General features: G+C 42.0%; 2 protein-coding genes across 8 annotated transcripts in view; one reads left to right on the top strand and one right to left on the bottom strand.

Moving 5' to 3' along the window:
• Positions 1-3030, bottom strand: part of GALNT18 (polypeptide N-acetylgalactosaminyltransferase 18) — a 298270-nt gene extending 295240 nt beyond the window's left edge. For 2 of the 3 annotated variants that reach the window (XM_046941603.1, XM_046941602.1), the window contains exon 1: positions 196-3030. The gene's annotated coding sequence lies outside the window, so the exon portion shown is untranslated. The remainder of the gene's footprint in view (positions 1-195) is intronic. The other variant, XM_046941604.1, reaches the window with a different exon arrangement.
• A 3882-nt stretch (positions 3031-6912) lies between these two features.
• USP47 (ubiquitin specific peptidase 47) overlaps positions 6913-19145 on the top strand; it is a 52681-nt gene continuing 40448 nt past the window's right edge. For 3 of the 5 annotated variants that reach the window (XM_040700817.2, XM_015286370.4, NM_001199582.2), the window contains exon 1: positions 6913-7012. In XM_040700817.2, the coding sequence (XP_040556751.1) occupies positions 6974-7012 (39 nt within the window). In that variant the 5' untranslated portion in view covers positions 6913-6973. Of the gene's footprint in view, positions 7013-7734; positions 18295-19145 lie in introns of those variants that run through there. The other 2 variants (XM_040700816.2, XM_040700815.2) reach the window with 1 other exon arrangement.

The raw sequence follows: 19145 nt of genomic DNA, 5'->3' as shown, positions 1-19145 counted from the left end.
GTTACAGCAGGGGGATTGAGCTAGATGATCTTTTGAGGTCCCTTCCAATCCCTGACATTCTGCAAGATTGTTTTCAGAAAACTACGTTCTTAAGACTCACTGCCTACCACCTAGCTTTAACCTTTCACTTAGAAAAACTACCAGATCCACAGCATTACTTAACGAATGTAGACCCCACACTGACACACTACTTACATTCAAGTCTGAATGCAGAACAGCCTATGATTCTGGTTCAGTCAAGAGCCAGCAGTGTTTCCTTGTATATTACCTGAGCAACACACCAAATAACTTGGTGGGAAATTTCAGGTGTTTTACCAGTCTCAGGATACTCTGTACACAAGTTCCTGCCCAGTCTGATTCATGCTGTGTCCACACTAACACTGACCCTGCCAAAGCTGCAGTCCTGGCAGACACTCATGACAGGCAGCTGACATTTCAAATGCTATGCAAGACTTCTGGCAGCTCCCTCTGCTGTTGCCAAAGGTAAAGCTACATTAATTCATGCAAAAAACAGAGCAGGCCTTAAAGCCCCAGAAAACTGAAGGCATTCAGGGGTCAGCCTACTGTAAAACAAGGACAAGGCTGAGCTGGAAGGAACAGAGCAAGCCACAGGCTTTAGACCAAGCCTCTCAACAGCTGTGCACGTGCAATAACAGCTGCAGTAGGGACACGCTGCAAGATGTTCCAGCTGCAGAGATTTGATGTTTGCTCTGCAGAAAGACACAAAGCTGCAGACACACATCCCCCTGTGATGGGACAGGAAGGAGCCCTGCAAGAAGCAATGGCTGCAGCTGAAGGCTGACTTTGGCTCCCTGCAATGCCATATCAGTTACTAAACAACTCAGCCTACTCCAGTACTCTGCAAAACACAGTTTCCTCCCACCCTCAGAGGGTAAGGCCCACACAACTGTGAGCTACTGCTGCACGCTGATAGCCATAGCACCTCACAGTCAAAGGGTGACAAAAGTGTTGCACCCAGGCAGAAGTCACCTAGATCTTAAGTCCCGGATGAGAAAAATGTGCTCTCTGAGCATGGGAGAACACCTCCCCGCTTGCCCAAAGAACTGCAAGTGGTATAATTAGCACTTGCCAGTAATATTAAACATCACCAGAATTAGATTGAGGGGTCACTGGAAACCCTTAAAACAAACCTGAACTATTCAACTCTCCTGGGCCCAAGGGCAGCTATAAATACTTTGAGCGTCCACAGAGGGCAGCTCCACGTGAAGCTAAGCTGCTTATTTTTGCATATTATGTCGTACTATTTAGTGCAGCCTCTGCACTCTCACAGTGACTCATGTGTAACAAGTGTTAATTCAATGTTTTAAAATACACTGCCTATGTCACTCCGGGCTTTTTTTTAAGCCTCTGACATAACCGAACCATTTCAGTGACTGACATTACCATCATGGTATGCATTCAGTGCAACTCTCCTTTTCCTACATAAGCCTTTGTTACGTTGCTGCGCAGAGAGATGCCTCCCCCCTACCATCCCTGGCTACAGAGGCAGGCCTGATACCATACCAGTCCACAGTCCAGAAAGGGTGTATTGAGTACGTTCTGCCTCATACATTTAAACAGACCACAAATTTCCTATGTACTGCACACATTTTAGATAGAAGAGCTGACCACAAGCCTAAGTCAGCACGAGATTTGTTGGATCCCTCAAGCGCTACATCTGTTCCCAAAGTCCAAAGGGGAGATCAGCCTACTATTGCATGTGTTTTACTGCCAATAACACCAGGATGGTTTCCACAAGTGCATCAAGAGGTCAAACACTCTGGAACTGTGTTTGCTTCTGACCACTAGTGTTCAGAAGTATTCTGTAGCTTTAAGCACATAATGTTGAAAGGTCAAGCTGATATAAAAAAATCTAGCATTAATAAAGGAATCCATGGTCCTACAAAATCCCCTGTGGATTTCTATTTCTCTTTGCAATGGCTATTTCAGTTTCAAACCCATTTGGGAACTCACAAACAAAATAAATGTTGTCATGTAAAAGAAAATGAATATCCTAATATGTGAAAACTCAGTGCCTTGAAACCAGAAAAAGATGATAATTTTTTAACAAAATGCCAGTGTGCATTGTATTCTGATTAATAATTAATTAAAACCATCCCCTACTGGTTTTATTAAGAAAGTCTTGGCATGGGTTAGTGTCAGAGAACAGAAAAGTAGATGCGTGCTTACAAAGATTAAAGAAGGAAACACTATTTAAGAACAGCACAATATAACGTTTAGTAGTGAACTTAAAACAGAGTGCCTTTTCTTAATGTTGTGAAGTTTAACTTTGGGAAGCTGCTTACCTACTTACTTCCTAGACACAAAACCATCTCCTGGAACGGTCTTTCTGAAGGGAAAGAACACTTTTTCTATAGTGAGTCTCCCATTTAGAGCTTATGTTTTCCACAGCATTCTTAACTCTTAGAAATAGATGCTATTTCCTAAAATTCTTTATACGGTTCCTGAGATAGGCACAACTAAAGACAACATAAGATTATTTGAAGACACTTTATACTTCAATTCCCCCTCGAGTCTCAAAACATTGAAAAAACAACTGCAACAACAAAAAATACTAAAATATAAAAGCCTCATTCTAACAACAGTTAGAAGAGGTTTAAGTGCAGTCAGCATTCCCTCTTTAGCCTCCTCCTGGCCTGCTTCATATTTATGGAGTTAGGATCAAAGAAACAGAAATTCAATAAAAACACCTCTAAAAGATACAAAAAAATTTAACTATTTCTTCTTCACCTTTTATTACTTCTACCTGTTCTCCTTAATTCCCTCCTGTTCTTCCCTCGTCCATACAAACAGCAGCCAATTTTACTTATTTCCCCTCCCCCCTCCCCCAACTGAAAGCACTGAATAGGGCAGTCTGAAGGCAAACCAATAGGCCAAGACTTTCAGAGAAATACCTCAAAACTTTCTTGTTTCTGAAAATTTACTCAAGGCTCAAACCACAGAGTAATCAGCAGAGCAATGAACAGCCGGACTGCGATATCCTGAACTTTCACACATCTTCCTATCACTAGACTTGCCAAAGACTGACACGGGGAGAGGCTTTCAGCTGGTTTCTCGTGAAGTGCTGACGCTGCAGATGAGGTGTAAGAGAACACTGCATCAGCATGGGATACATTGCTAGTGCCAGCAAATAGCTCTAGGTCACTTTGATATTCATTAGCAACTTGCTAATGTTTACAAATTTGGGTTCTTTTTTTTATTTTCTTTTGGTTTTGTTTGTTTTATTGTTTGTTTTTGACAGAGTACTGAGCCATAAATAAGGCCATCAACCCCCAAAACAGGAAGTGATCTTTCAGAAACAGCCTATGTGAAAAACCAAGACTGAAGCATTTCAGAGCAAACACCCCAAATCAACAATGCTAACTCACACAACCCTCTTTACATGGCCTTGCTACTTGAAAAAGGCACAATACTACTACTTTGGTAGAAACAGCATCAGTTCCTACTTGCTTTTGCACCTCCAGAGTTTTTAGCACATAACTGTGCTAAAGAGTAAGGGGACAGTACTCCCTCCATTCAGTTGTTAAAATTCTTTTCGTTACTCATAAGCTGTTAGCCACAGGAGTGATTTCTTACAGAGAAACAATTAAAGCAAACATTAAAGAGGCTGTAGAAGGGGGAAGCAGCCAGTTCTCACAGTCTAATTTAAAAATTCACCATCACTTAGAATGAATGCCTGCCATTTAATAATTAATGTAACTATAATCCAACTAATACAATGTATGCGTTAGTGCCATAAGTACTTGTAATGCATTATTGGGATGGAAAGCAGCATGGCAGTAGCAGGGCAGCAAAGACCTTGGCTAAAGCAAATGAGAATAAGCCCAAACACAGCAGCCACAGAAACAAAAGAGCTACTTACCTCAGAAAGACCTGGGGCAAACACAGATTTCTAACAAGAAATACCCTCACCTCCACTGCTAACCCTTAAATGAGATCTGGAAGGGGTGGATCCCGACTCCACCCCTTCCAGTCACTCAGATGCACTGCATGCAGCTGAGCTCCCCTGGGTTGGCCCCGCCTTCCCACCAGGTGCTCAATCACTGCTTCAGACCCTGACTTAGCATTTGTGCCACAGTACTGTATTGATTAAAACTATTAAAGTGTCACTAACTGAAATTTGACACTTCAACACCTGTGACTCCCACTAAGACATCTCTGAACAATAGTTTGACAAGCAATAACCTAAATAATTCAATTGCAATCACAAATCTAGCATCATGTTCAGTATTTCCGTTTAGAGATATCAATTTTTTCCTTTGTACTAAAAACAAGTTAAACCTGTAGCGTGGTAAATCAGTCTTTCTAAAAGGATTCCCCTTCCCTTCAGGAAGCTTGAATTATGAACATCCCTCTTAATAAAGCTCATGTAAAGAGATTAAACACCGTAACATAATTAAATTACAAAAGCTCCTCAAGATTTAATTACTAACTAAAGATTATTATTTTGTTGAAGATGTTTCATGTACACATCCTGCACCAGCTACAGTTTTTGGTACCGTTTTAAAGGCTGGCAATAGGATCTAACAGGATTTCTTTATAAAACAAAAACCTTTTACCCAGTAGACACATTTGTGGTTACTAATACTTTATCCCAATAGAGCAATATACTTTCACTGTGCTCACTGAGTCCCATGGCTTTGCCCATTGTTAAACTCAAAGTGTAAGAAAAAACCCTGTAAGATCACAGTGCTTCAGGAAAAACAAACAAACAAACAAACAAACAAAAGAAAAAACAACCAAAAGCCAAAACCTCCAGAAGTTTCATTCCCTTAAAGAGACACTTACAGACAAAAAAGTGACAGCAGCCTCATCAATCATGGTCACATACCATTGTCGGTGCCACCCAGTCAGTGCTCTGATGATTTTATCACCTCCTGTTGGAAGCCTGCCTCCATCCTGGCTCTTCATCTCATGTTCCTCGCTAATCTCATGGATCTTTGGATACCACTGGACAATAGAAAATGACCAGAAGGCAGTGCTTCTCCAGATACCAACAGCTGTTGATAACACTTTTCATTTTCTTTTTTTTTTTTTTCAGCAATTCTAACTTTTTCACCCACTGAGATCCTTTCAAAAATCCTTCCCCCCCCCCCAAAAAAAAGCTAAAAAAAACCCTTCTAATCAGCAATAGAGCTGATATTAATTAATTAAAAAAAAAAAAACAACCTACTCTTCTCTAGAAGACAGATTTCATTAATTCTAAACTTTCCTACAAAACAAACAAAATAAAGCAACCCCACACAACTATTCCATGTTTTTCCCACTTGTAAAGGGCAGCCCTGCCTATGTAACTCTATGGTAACACTGGGTATCCTTAAAAGCAAGGGATTCACATGTTCTTGTGCTGGTACCTGATCTCATCTTATTAGTGCTCAGGTGTCTTAGTGGGATGAGAGGCTGTAAGGTGCTAAATGTTTTAAACCCAGAAGGCAGGAGTGGCTCTCCCAGAGGCCCTGCTGACCTCTACTGTATAAATAAACTTGGCCCTGTTAAGGTATGCAACCAAGGACATTTCAAGAACACGCTGAAAAACTGTTTTATGCTATTTTCAAAGGCATTTTTGTGCTGAGTTCCAGGAACGTTATTTATAAGAACTATGAGGTGTGGCATCTACCACAGCAAATTGGCACGATGAAAATAAAAATATTAATGCTGCTGTCCAAAGAAATGATGACTTTGAAGCGCCGTTCAAAAAGTTTATTGGACACAAAACCCCAAAGTATCCTCAATTCTGTACTTTTCCACAAGAGGACACTAAAATAATGAGAAAACTACTTCCACAAAGGAAGTCCATCCACCCATCAGGCACCATTCTTCATTGGCCAAGTAAAGCGTTTGTCACAATTTCACAGTCCAGTAGACAGAACAGCATAATTATGTTCCTTCTAACATGCAGTTTAGTAATTCTACAGGTCAGTATTTGATTTTTCAAGTGCCTAAGGAAGGACAACTGATACCTTTTCACTGAGCGCAACAGTTAACTGATGCGGCAGAAATACTCTATTTCATTTGAAAATGGAATGTTACCCCTCAATTTACACGCTTTACACTGAAGTGAACGTGCTTTACCTCCACAGCATGACTTCACCACTTAAAGCACACTGCGTTTCTGGGGACAAGCCTAACTGGTTCCTTTTTCAATTCCCACACTCAAGAACGGGCAAATTACCTCAAAAGTATACAAGGGAAAGTAAAACGAAGTGAAAATCTTGACTGAAAGGCAGCGCACAGCCAGTACAGCCTCTTGCTGACCGCCCGGCCCCCGTTACCACAGCGAGTGTGGGGGCGCGCGCGGCGCGAGCCTCTCCCTCACGACGGGCGCAGAGTCCCTCGCAGCCGTTACCGAACGCCTGGCACACCTGCCACAAGGTGTGAAGCCGGACAGTGCACAGCTGCCCGTCCTCCCAGCACAGTTTAAGCCCTTCCAGCGCGCGCTGGAAGGCTGGGGAGAGCAATAAACAGCAGCCCCGAAGCGAGCAGAGCTGAGAAACGAACACTGGCGGCTTCCTCGCGCACGATATTTCCTGCTGTCGCCCTAACAGACAGAGAGGACTGTGAGGTCTCCGAGCGCAGGGGGAGCTCGCGGCAGGCTTTGCCCTTCAGCTTCCTGGGGAGGTTGTGCCCTGCCACAGGGCGAGATCCTGGCTCGGTGAGAGGCTGTGTAAAGTCTGCCCTCCAGCGAGGGTGAACGAAGGCCACCACAACGTCTAGACCACCTCCGCGACCTGCCCGTGCTGCTGGGGGCTGAGGCCGGGCCTTCCAAGTCTCGCGAGAGTGCGGCCGTCGGCCATTTTCTCATTGATTGGCGCTGGCGGAGGGGTGGGAATCTTCGTCGGCTGGGGCGGTGGCGAAGGAGGATGAGCCGGCGGCGTCTCTCCGCCTCCCGCTGCTGACGACGGCGGCGACGCTCGGCTCTGCCTGCTGCGGGCCCAGCGCCGCGCCACCGGCCATGGTGCCCAGCGAGGAGAACCAGCTCGTCCCCAAGGAGGTGAGGCGAGGGGGGCACGGGCCGGGCGACGCACGAAGGGACGGCGGTGGCCCAGCGGCCGCGGGAGGCGCCGGGGCTGGCGGCGGCCAGGCTCGGCCTGGTCGCCTCTGTGCGGGGCGGGGGGGGGGTTGGTACGTCTTTGTGAGGAGGCGGGAGGCCCTTCGCCCGCGGGGCTCCGAGCGCTGAGGCTGACGGGCTGGGGGAGGAGGGCGTGGAGAGGGACGGGGGAGAGGCCGACGTACCGAGGCCGGGGCTGTGCCAGGCCGCGGGGACGGCCGGGGAATTGCACCTGTCTGTGTCATGGCACGCGGGGGAGGCCGGGCTGCGTGGCGGCCGCCTCCGGGGCCGGGCGGGACGGCGGCGACCGCGCTCGGTTGGGGCCGCTCGCGGGGTGGGAGGCTGGTGCGGGGCTGTCCCCGCTTGGGCCGGCGGGGTAGTGCGGTGAGGGCCGGCAGCCGGTGGAGGGGGTGGGAAGAGCCGGGCCCTGGCGTGCGGGGCGGCCCCCGGGAGGCTGCGAAATGGCAGCCGAGGAGTGTCTCCGCCCGGCTGGCGCCGTGTGGTCCGCTCAGGTACGGAGCTGTGTGGGCAGCCGCGCTTTGCCGGCGGCGGGCAGCGCGGAAAACGTGGCTCAACTCAGCAGTAGATCGGTAAATGCGGCTACAGTAGGTTGCTCGTCTCTTCTTTAGCGCGGGGGGGAAGGGAGAAGGCTTGTTTTCAGCCATAGGCTGAAGATAAGAGGCTGTGTGAGGAGGAAGGCGAAGCCTCTGTCCTGCAGCGATAGGCAAATGACACGTGTCAAGCGTGAGAGATACTGCTCAGGGAAAGGAGCCTGCAGTGCTGTGAGCCGTGTTGGGGGGCACTTAGAGCAGTGGTGGCAGAAACTTCATTTCCTGAGTAGGTACCCTTCCACATTCAGTTTTTTCTGTTTTACTTTTGCTTAGTTATGCAAACTCTTCCTGTTGTTTTTCATCAAACGGCACTGGCCTGGGAAGGCTTCTGAGGCAGGGACTTCAGGTTTGTAGGATTCAGGAAACTGAAGTGGTATCCATGAGCACATCTGTTTAAATTAAATACTGAATTTTAGAAGCAAATTGTGGGTGTAGAATTGTACAGATAAGGAGGGATGAAGGTAACTTCCTTCCTTTTGGTATAGAAATGAAGGAGAAACCTTGTTGTGCTTATGTGAACTGGAAGAATCAAGTTGATTAATATAAAGAAACAGCCTCAGCTAAATTCCTATATGTATTAATAGTATCGCTGTTAGCTTTAAAGTTGTATTCAGAACGTACGTATGATTCAGCTGTGTATTTTTAACCAACTCATTGGACTGGGGTTTTGCATGCACTTCTATTTGTATAGAGCAAAAGTATGGATAAAGGAAGATAAATACTTAAAGCATGTGTGATTATAGATATGGTTATCTTAAGCATATGGTATGAAATCAATGAACTTTTTACATAGGTAGCATTGCTGTGAGCTGCTTTTTTCTCAGCGAGTTTTCTCAAGTGCTTTATTGTAGCCCTGTGCCTTTTGTAAGTAAATGAAATGGAACAGTATCAGTTCTTCAAGATGTTGGAATGTGTAGAAGCTGATGAAACTTTCTGTGGGGAGACAAAAGTCAAACTGAAGAGAAAGCTTGAGTGTTAAGCCCATCTGATTATACGTCATAGAAATTGTATCTTCAACTTGTCCAGTGTTTTTCAGGATATTTTTATAGTCATTTCAGTGATAGAAGTTTAACAAGTATTGTGCTGCAGCATTCCTATTAAGTCCTGAGGTTCACTGATAGTTTCACTGCTGAGAACACTGAGTTACAGGTAAACAGAACTTTCCAGGTCTCAATTCTCATCCAGCTTTTAAATATTCTTGTTAAGTCTCTAGCAGTGGCTGAAGACAAAGCAGGTCTTCTGGAGCTTCAGTTCTGCCCTTTGGGGATGGATAAAGGATTACGATTTGTTCATTTTTTTTCCCCTCCTAAAGACCTGAGTAATTATCACTTACGTAGCTGTCTGTCTTGACTGGTTTCAAAGGTTGAACTGGGATATGAACCAGCGTCTGCTGAAGATGAGTATGCAGCCGTATTTTTGCCTTTGCGTTCCAGTTTTAAGGAGTAAAAAAAATAATCTAACATTTGCTTTAGGCCAGTCTGGGGAATGACTAATCAAATGACAGGAAAAGGGTTTTGGTTCTTGTAGACAGGCTTATTTGAGGTCACAGTAGATACAGCACTAGGACGCATCAATGTTAAGTCTTTGCTGTCAGAACAGTGAGATATGTATTAGGTTGTTTATAAGTCTTCAGTTTGTATTTTGTATACTTTGTGCTTCCAGAAGAGTGGATTGCTGTTTTTTTGAAGTGCATGTATTGCAGGTTTTTTTTATTTGGAGGATGTGTGCTAAAGCAGTTAATAGTCCAGTATTTAGACTGAGATTTTTGCCCAGGTTATACAAGTATTTAGTAAGCTAATTCTTACTTTCTTACTCACTGCTTGATACTTTCCCAGCTGTTTTATTACTCATGTGACCAACAATTCCTTAATAATGGGGGAATGAGTATTCTCATTCTGTGTGAACTGGTCCACCTTTCCTTGCAATTCTTAATTCCCTTTCTTCTGAGAAGAGAGAACTGACTCTTCTGAGAAGATTCAATTTAGTGTTCTTTTATACCAAGTAAAACAGAAGTCATTGGGTCACACATAGGACATTGCTCACTTTAGTAAATGCTAGACAGTCTTGAAGAATTGTTTTGTTATTTGGTGTCAATTTTTTGCCCTGGTCAATGAAATGTTATCCAGAGAGGGATTATTGGTAGGATCACCTTGGAAATAAGTGGTGCTATTAGGAGGGAAAAACACTTCTGTGGCTTCCAGTGCTTGAGAAGAAAGTAGACCTGAAACTTTCATTGACAAATAAACCTCAAATAGGAAATAATACAATATTATAACCAACACAGCTGATGAAAAAAGTAAGCATTTCTTTACTGATAAGTACATTTTACAGAAACTCTTACTGAAAATCAAGCTGTAGCCACATACAGAGCATTGCTCAGACTCATAATTGGTCAGAATGTGAAAAGTAGGTTCTGCCATGAGCTTCCTGAAATGTCTGTGCCACTAATTAACTAAATGTTGTGCAGAGACTTTCTCAGCAAGTTCCAACCTGAGCTATTCAAAGTACACCTGTCAGAATAAGTACATGGGCTTTGTAGTTGCTGCCATTTAATCAAAGAAGGTAGTGTGTGTTCTCTCAGCTAACTAATGAGTCTTTTCATCCCTTCACTAATTAAACCATTTTAATCTCCTGCATTGAACAAGTCAAAGATGCTTCTTGATAGGTATCACACAAACTTCTTCATTAGAAGAACAGGAAATCAGAGTAAGATATTGGCGTTTGTTTGGCAAAAGGGTGTTTTTTCCATTGCTGATGTAGCCTTTGTTCTTTGATTCTAGTGTGTTGTTAAACATAACAAATAGTTATAGGTAGTGTAACTTAACAGTTTTCTGCTTTCTTTCTCATGTGTTTTATTTCTTGTTGTAAAGCATGAGGTAGTTCATCTTTCACAATCACGCATTCATTGGCTGAGCAAGTTGGGAAGTCAAACAAAATCTGAACAGAAGTCCACCAAGTCGTTTGGTGCTTGCAAACAGGTGCTTTCTGAATGATGCTCAGACAGTACTGCAGCTACATGAACAGAGCAGGAGAGTAATGTGCAAGATCTTTCCCTGCTTTGTTCAGCCACTGGGCTTTCTAGAGTTACAGGTTAGTTCCCTTTGCTATTGTGTAACATGTAGTACAAGAAAGATTATGAAGATAATTATCTATTGAGATAATCTGCTAAGTTTTTGCCTAAGAGGTTGTTACTTGGTACTGGCACATCAGTCTGTAGATGCCATTAGCTAAAGTTATTATTAAATGGAGTAATCTGACAATTAACATAGCCCTGTTTTGGTTTTTTTTGTTGCTGTAATGCATTTATAAACATGACAAATAGTGTTCTCTACTATGTTGTGGATCTCTGATTAAAGTTACTAAATGAATTGAGTACAGCACTGCAAGTATGGGCCTTAGTTTTTTGAGCAGTTCCATGCTGTTTCTCAAAATAGTAGTGGACTCTTTCTATGCTGTGAAGTAATCACGTGGATGCAGGGCGTACTCTAAATATGTCTGTATTAAATTCTAGCTATCATGAGTTCAGAACTTCAGCATACAACAAACATTAGTTTGAAATGCTTATAGTTATCATTCTTAAGTGACTCCACTAATTTTGTTTTTTCCTGTTTTAAAAACCTAAGTACTTGTCCATTTAGATCAGTGCAGTGGCATCAGAGCTTTAAAATATAATAAGTAGTTCCTATGTTCCTTTTGCTGACAGAATGTATTGATATGAACATAAAATGGAAATTAGCAGATAAGTACCAAGGTAGATGTACTCTTTGACTTTGTTTCCTTTGACATACAGGATTTAGTCCTGTTGGAATTAAATACTGGAATAAAAAAGTCTTATTTTAAACCTTTTTTCCTGGTATGTTAAAACGAATGCAGTAATAGAAAGATATAAAATATATGTAGGTATTCAGATATCCAGTCACAGCTTCACTCTTGTTGTATTCATAAAGATTTGAGGTTTATGTCTGAAACTTGTGTGAAGGTAGCTCTAGAGAATGGCATAATTGAGTTGCATAGTTGATTTTTTTTCTTTCAGTTTGTGAATATCTTTGATTTCTTTTGCAAACGCTTGAAGCTGATATTTTACACTTCATTCCTTTGAAAATGAATGTCGTGTGCCTTCCTGTGAGCTGCTTCTTTAGCATTTTACTATATTTTTCTTGTATTGATCAAAACAATATTCTCAAAACTATGCTGTTACATTATAACTAATAAAATGATAACTGAAAACTCCCAACTCTTCAGTTTTTTTTCCTGTAAACCCAGATAAAATGGTATCCAACTCATTCACAGTTTCATGCACTGAGAAAGCGTGTTGGCAATTCTTTGTTCTTGTTTTGCAATATTTGGCATGTAATCCGCTTATGTCAAACGAAAGGTCTTAGCACTGGTTCTTGAAATAACTTCAAAAAGAACATGTTGTCCGTGTTCTAAAAAAACTAAGGGGTAGAATTGGTAAAAATTATTTGATTGAACTCAGTCTCTGAGGATTGTGACTGTACTCCTTACGTGGCTGTATGGCTCCTTTTATGGCAACAGATGGATTTCTTAGATGATTGGTTCTGTAAAACAGTTCAGCATTCAGCATTGTTAAGCAGAATGCTTCATCTGAGATAAATTGTTCTGTAGGTCCACAGTCCATACCCTTTAAAAAGGAAATCGTCTATGGCTGAAGAAGTCATTGCATGGCAAAAGGAATATTTTCTTGGAGCAGAACCTGAATGTGAAATCTCACCTCTTGATAAGATACGATGAGAGCACCTTTGAGATAATCTGAAGATTGAAGCATAAATTCTGTTTTAGTGGATGCTGTAGTTTTGTAAGGCGTGTATGTGAAATGTACTTGATATACTATACTGTGTGTTCTCTGTAGTTAACATCTGAGAAGTGACTGATTTTGAGCTTTGCACTTTTGAAGAAGTCTGGTGCAGTACTGCAGGAGCTAAAGGAATTGAAGACGTTTATTCATTTGCATAGTTAGTGTTGATCAGTAATGAATGACATTAAAGTTAATGGAGGTGTAACAGTTGCTAGTAAGACCTAGTCTCTTGTTTGTAAAATAAATATTTTTATCAATTAGTAAATGAAAAAAATATGAGAAAAACAACGTCCTTTGTTGTACATGTGTTGTCATTGCATACCTTCTGTGGAGGCTTCTGCTTCAGTGTCCCATGTTCTATCTGGAATCCTTTGCAGTAATGACAGCAGATAGAATTATAGTCAGGCTTCCTGGGTGCTTATATTCTTGGCTTGTCCTTCATTCTGTGCAATAGAGGTAGAGAACTACATGAGGAATCTCTGCTGATCCGTTATTCTAACTTCTATCTCCAGCAGCAGGTAGACAGTTAAAAATTAACTCTAGAGTCATGCCTTATAATGTCAAATGTACAGAAACTTACATTTTAAGTATATCTGCCAATGTTTTTTCAATAAAATATACACTTCAAAATTGTTTTAAAAGTCTGTTTTTCCTCCCTCAGACAATTTTCTATATGAATTTACACTCTTAAATCCATGGAAGTCCTTTTAATTATTTTTACTGTAAGAATGTGTTTCAGTAGAGTTCATAGTAGGTCTGTACTGATTGGAATGGTGAGCAAGCAGGAAAGCATATCCTCTGCTTCTGTGACTTTACATCTGTCATCCTATAACCACATCATTTAAGTGTGCTAAGTATCTCATGGCGTTCCTGCATTTTTCAGAAGAAAAATGAGCGTGATGATAAAGCCAGGGTGCAAGATAAAAGGAAGATGCAGATAAAAAGAAAGCAGTGTAAAGATGAGGCTAATTCAGATCAAAATAAAAAGTTTGTACTGTAATGTATAGAAGTTTCTGGATTGCAAATACAGAATCATAGAATGGTTTGGGTTGGAAGGGGACCTTAAAGACCTCCCAGTTCCAACCCCTTCGTCTTAGACAGAGTTGTCACCTACTAGATCAGGCTGCCCAGGACCCCATCCTACCTAGCCTTGAATCACACTTCCAGGAGTGAATCATTCTTAGCTTCTCTAAATAATGTGTTCCAGTGCCTCGCCTCTCTCACAGCAAAGGTTTCTTCCTTACTTCTGACTAAATCTGCCCTCTTTTAGCTTAAAACTATTACCTCTTGTCCCATTACTACACTTGCTAATAGAAGAGTCCCATCTTTTCTTGCGTGCCCCCTTAGCTGCCTTCTGGCATCTGCTCAGTGCTTTCCCTTCTGCAAGTTGAACAACCCCCAGCTTTTAGCAGCCTGTCTGGGTATGAGAGGTGCTTCAGCCCTCTGATTATCCTTCTGGCCCTCCTTTGGACCTGCGGCAACAGTTCTGTGTCTTCCTTGTGCTGCGGGCTTGAGATCTGAATGCAGAATGGCAGATGGGGCCTAATGAGGAGTAGAGTAGGGCGGTTGCCTCCCTTGCCCTACTGGTCATATTTCTCTTGATGCAGCCCTGGGTACGCTTGTCTTTCTGGGGTGCAATAGGATGTTGTTGGCTTCTGTTGAACTCTTACTTAACCAGCACTTCCAGGTTTTTTTCCTGAGGGCTGCTCTCAATCCATTTTCTGCCCAGCCTGTACGAGTGCTTGGGATTGCCCTGACGCAGGTGCAGGGCTTAGCACTTGGCCTTACTGAACTTGATGGGGTTCATGTGGGCCCACCTCTCAAGCCTGTCCAGATCCCTCTGGATAGCATCCCCTTCCTCCAGAGTGTAAACCACACAATGCAGTTTTGTGTTATTGGTGCTCTTGCGGAGGGTGCACTCGATCACCCTGTCCTTGTTGCTGGTGAAAAAGTTAGACAGAGCTGGTCCCGGTATTTACCCACTCGTCACTGTTCTCTGCTTGGACAGTGAGCCATAGACTGTAAGTCTCTGAGTTGAGATATCTAGCCAATTCCTTATCCACTGAGTGGTCCATCCAGGATACCATTTAGAACAACATCAAATGCTTGCAGAAGTTCAGGTTGATGATTTCAGGTGTTCTTCCCTTATCCACCAACATTATAACCCCACGGTAAAGGCCGCAGAGTTGTCAGGCATGGGTTGCGCATAGTGAATACGTTTTGGCTGTCCCCGGTTGCCTCTGTACACCTTAGCGTAGTTTCCAGGAGGATCTGCTCCGTGATCTTGCTGAGCATAGAGGTGAGTCTGACTGGACTGTAGCTCACCAAGTCTTCTCTTTTTCCAAGTGGGGTTTATGTTTCCCCTTTTCCATTCACTGGGAACTTCACCGGAGTACTGTGACTTCTGGAATACGATGGATAGCGTCTTAGCAACTTTACTTACCAGTTCCCTCAGGACCTGCTGATACATCTCACAAGATCCCATGGACTTTCACATCTTCAGATTCCTTAGATGGTCTCAGGATGGCAAACCTCATTTACCTTTAATTTTAGTTAAGTCTGGGTACAAAAGTCCCTAGAAATTAAATGATTCAGAGTCATAGAAAGAATATGATTGGTTGAGATGAAAACCTTTAGAATAGAAGTGAAATACTTAAAATGTCCAATGCTTAAGTGGATTAAATGCTAAATTTTGTCTGTTATTTCTGAGGATGTATTCTGTATTATCCATGGATTTTCTGTTCTTTTCAGTTTTTTCATATCTCCTATAGGATGCTTAGAGAAACGTTGGTACTTCTTGTTTCTGACAGTTGCTGTGTTGAATTTTGAAGGAAAGTAATTAATCTCTAAATCACCTTTAATTTACCATATTTAAAGGACTAAAGGACCAGAGGAAGAGTAAGACAGCTGGTTCTTCAAGATGTTCTTAAAATGCATATACAGTCTTCTAAAATAGAGAATTAAGAGTTGAGTCTCTGAGAAAATAGAGGCCTTTATCTCTTGATTCAGCTGTCCTCAGACACGCCCCCCATATACTTTGCAGTCCTTCAGACACTCAGGATAAATATACTTCTTTGACCTCATACCATCTTTTTCTTGCTGTTGTTTCTACTATTCTAAATGCTATTTACAATGCTATTGACCCAGTAATCCCCAGAAGTAGAAGCAGTCTCTCAAAGGTGAATGCTAGCCTTGTAGCACACACTTTCTTTCTGGGGCATAGTGTTTTTTCAGGCATGCTTAGTAAGTTGGAAGCATTAGACTTTGAAGTGTGTGGAGGAATTTATGACTTGACTATTTTGAATAACATTTATTTTGAGTGATTTTTAACAGCCAGCGTGCTACTCTGTTTTGTTGAGGTAGCAAACACTTCTTTAAAATTTTGTTACCACAGAAAGATTTCTGTATTTCCAAACCGTATAGTTGACCTGAGGCTTGCATGCAGCAGTAAAGAGAGTGAAATGTGCACCTCTTCTCCAGCGCAGCTGGGAATCCAGTGGCTCTGCTGCAGAGTTTCATGTCCTCCCTCTTCTGTCTTCATCAGGTCGTCCACTAGAGGAAGGCGTTCTGGGGGATCATCTGGTTGGGGTCATTAGCCTCAGTTACGGCTCCAGCCTTCTTCCATGATATCCAGCAGTTATCCTCTCTCTATAGCAAGCTGGAAACTGGGTGAAGAAAAAAGCAACGTGATCACTGGAGTAGTGGTATTTTTTGATCATCTAGGTCATACAAAGTAGAAGTGGGAGTTGCTCCTTTCATCCTGTAAGGTAACACTGAGTTGTGCAGAGGAAAAACAAACAAACACAAAACAAGGAGCAGTTAATTTTAAGAAGGATTAGCGGCATGAGGCAGCTCAACATGGAGCAGCATGACAAGCTCTACAAGCTTAAGAAAGGGGTTTGGGGGTTGGAAATAAGCAAGCGGGAGCACGGCTGCTGCTTCTAGCAGCCACTGCAACTATTCAAGCTGTAACTGCTTGAACAAGTGAAGCGTTGCTGCATTTGAAGTTTTCAGGCTACCTTGCATGTGTGGAGTGCTTTCATTGCATTGTAAATCCAGCAGTCCTGGTGATTTTCCAAAATAGGCAGATATGTTTGTATTATAGTGTAAGAGTATCACAATTATTTTTAAATGGTAGTGATTTTAGGTACCTCATTTAGGCATAAATTTATTTCAGTTAGGGTGTATCAAATACTCTGACGTGAAAACACAGCTAAATGCCATAGATTGAAGTAGAGGGAAATGGTATAACCAAGCATGTGGTGCTGCAAATGTTGGAGTTGAAACAGGGGAGCAATTTGTGTGTGATGTGAAATAGGTAACACTGTGAACATAGGTTCACAGGGTTCAAACTGAATGTAGAACTTCATCAAGGGGGACATGATTGGGCCAGGCTGTACATTTGAGTCTGGTATTTTGACTCTGACAGTTGTCTAAAATACTTTGTAAATTCTTAGTGAATCTCCTTGCATGATACCTCAAAGTCTCTTTAATTGTGGGAGGTGGATAAGTTGTTTGAAATCTTTTTTGATCCAGCACAACAAGTGGGTGTTAAAAGTTGATAAACAGTGAGGTTAAACAAAAATAAAAGCGTATATATATATTATTTAAAGTTAAAATATTTTCCCCTTACTTTCCAGTCTACTTGCTGTTCCTATTAAAGTGTGAATGTATCAGGTTGGTTTTTTTTGCTGCAGAGGAAACTATAACACAAGATACATGTAGTTAACAGCTCCAACTGATTTGTTGTGAACTTCTCTTATTGGTGTTTAGAAAAATAATGTCACATTTACCAGAATTGAGCTTTAAAATATTTTTTAAAAAGTTTTACTTTGGCCATTAGTAATGAATTCTAGGTGCTTTGTTTTCCTCATTAACTACAACTAGGCTGCAGAAGTATCTTTTGTAACAGGTCATGATGCTCTGTCATAATTAAACCCTTACACTTCGATTTCTGAAAAGTATTTGTGCCTTTCCTCTAAAATTCAGCAAACATGAGTCAGTTTTTTTCTTTAGTAGGCTGGTAATTGCATCAGTCTTGAAAGGGATGGAGGACTTCTGTTCAATGCTTCATTCCGAAGGTTTTAGTGCCCCATTTTTCACTTTCTGGGGTATGTTTCTGCTCTCCTGGCTGTAGCAGAGAAGCTGCCCTCTGAAGAAGGTCTTTGCTGGGCTGTCAAAAGCATGGAGCACAACTACTGCAGCTGAGGGGAGAAGTGAGCTGTGGGTCGTTAGAACGCTGAGATCCGTAATGCGAAATGCACAAGGTTAAGTTGTTAGAGTGGAAATGGCAGTTCAGCTCTGTGATTGTTCTCTCCTTTCCTGCTGTGTGTTTCGAAGGCCTTTGGTCTTTGTCATGTTCTGTGCAAAATGTAGTGCTGTCGGTATGTATCTAGCTTAATGGATTAGACCTTTTGGAGTATGTGAAGATGTTCCTGGAGTATGGTTGTGGCTGCTGAAGGATGTGATCTAGTAGCAACTTGTGACTGAAAAAGATGTAGTTGAATTGTAATGTCTGAATATTTCTACACAATGATAGTGAAGTATAAAATCTGTGGGTGCAGACTACTTTTTTATGTGTGCATTAAGCTACAAAATTTAACTCTGTATTTGTAATTGCTGGAAATTTGCACCCAAGCAGTTACACAGACTTGGAATTCATACCCTGAAGTTCCACAGGTTGTGATGTCATAGGCAGTACTCACCTGTGTGCATTTCATAGGGCTGTAAGGTGCTGATGCGACATGAAGTTTGAGAATTGCTGTTTTAGGCTTAATCATCCAAGTCATTTAGGGAATGTGAGCACGATGTCTTCCACTGCCTCTTGCTACTTGTCTCTTTGTCTTCCCTCTGTACTGCGGTGATTTGTGACAATTATTTATTGAGTGTGGATGTTTAACAATTTCTTTACTAGCGATCAAATTAAGTCTCAGCAGGCCATTGACTTCACTTGGCAGCTAAACTTTGCACATCTGTTATTTAAGCACTTGAAACTTGTGATTTTTGCTTAGTGCTTCGTGCTGTTATGATCCGTTTGAAATAATGAAGCTTGGAAACATTGTAGATAGAGTCTAGGTTAAGTTTGAGGTTGGCTCCAGCTTGTACTTCCAATCTCTGAAAATCATTTTATGAAACTCCAGAAAAGGAGTCAAAATGTTGGGGTTGTCTTCTGTTCCTTGAAAATGTGCATTTTTTTCCTATTGGTTTATCCTCACAAGGTTAGTAAAATGTGTGCTATAGATATCTAATCAATGTAGTGGTTCAGAGATGAGAAATGGTAAGCTGCATCTAAACACAGCGTTAACACCGCTGCAGTTCTGCATTTCAATATTGTTTTGGCAAATAGGGATCCATAGGGTCCAAGCCATTGTTTGTCTTGTGACTGCCACTGGTAACAATGCTTCCTTTGTTAGTGTATACAGAATTACAGCTTGAATTACTTCAGCAGAACAGCGTGCTTTGTCGTGCATCTTGCAGTCTATCTGTTCTCATTGACAGGCGTTCATAGAGATCACTAATCTGACTTTTTTTTTCCACAAAATCACGTGAGGAAAATGCTGAAGTAGAATAACTCTCTGGAATATCCACCAATATTTGACCTGTTGTTTGCAATTACAAAAATGCTTTTCCAAATCCGGTTTAAACATGG

This window comes from Gallus gallus, chromosome 5, assembly GCF_016699485.2.
Source record: "Gallus gallus isolate bGalGal1 chromosome 5, bGalGal1.mat.broiler.GRCg7b, whole genome shotgun sequence".
Taxonomy (NCBI): Eukaryota; Metazoa; Chordata; class Aves; order Galliformes; family Phasianidae; genus Gallus; species Gallus gallus.
Note: the sequence above shows the minus strand (reverse complement) of the source record. Positions and strands in the feature narration are given on the sequence as shown.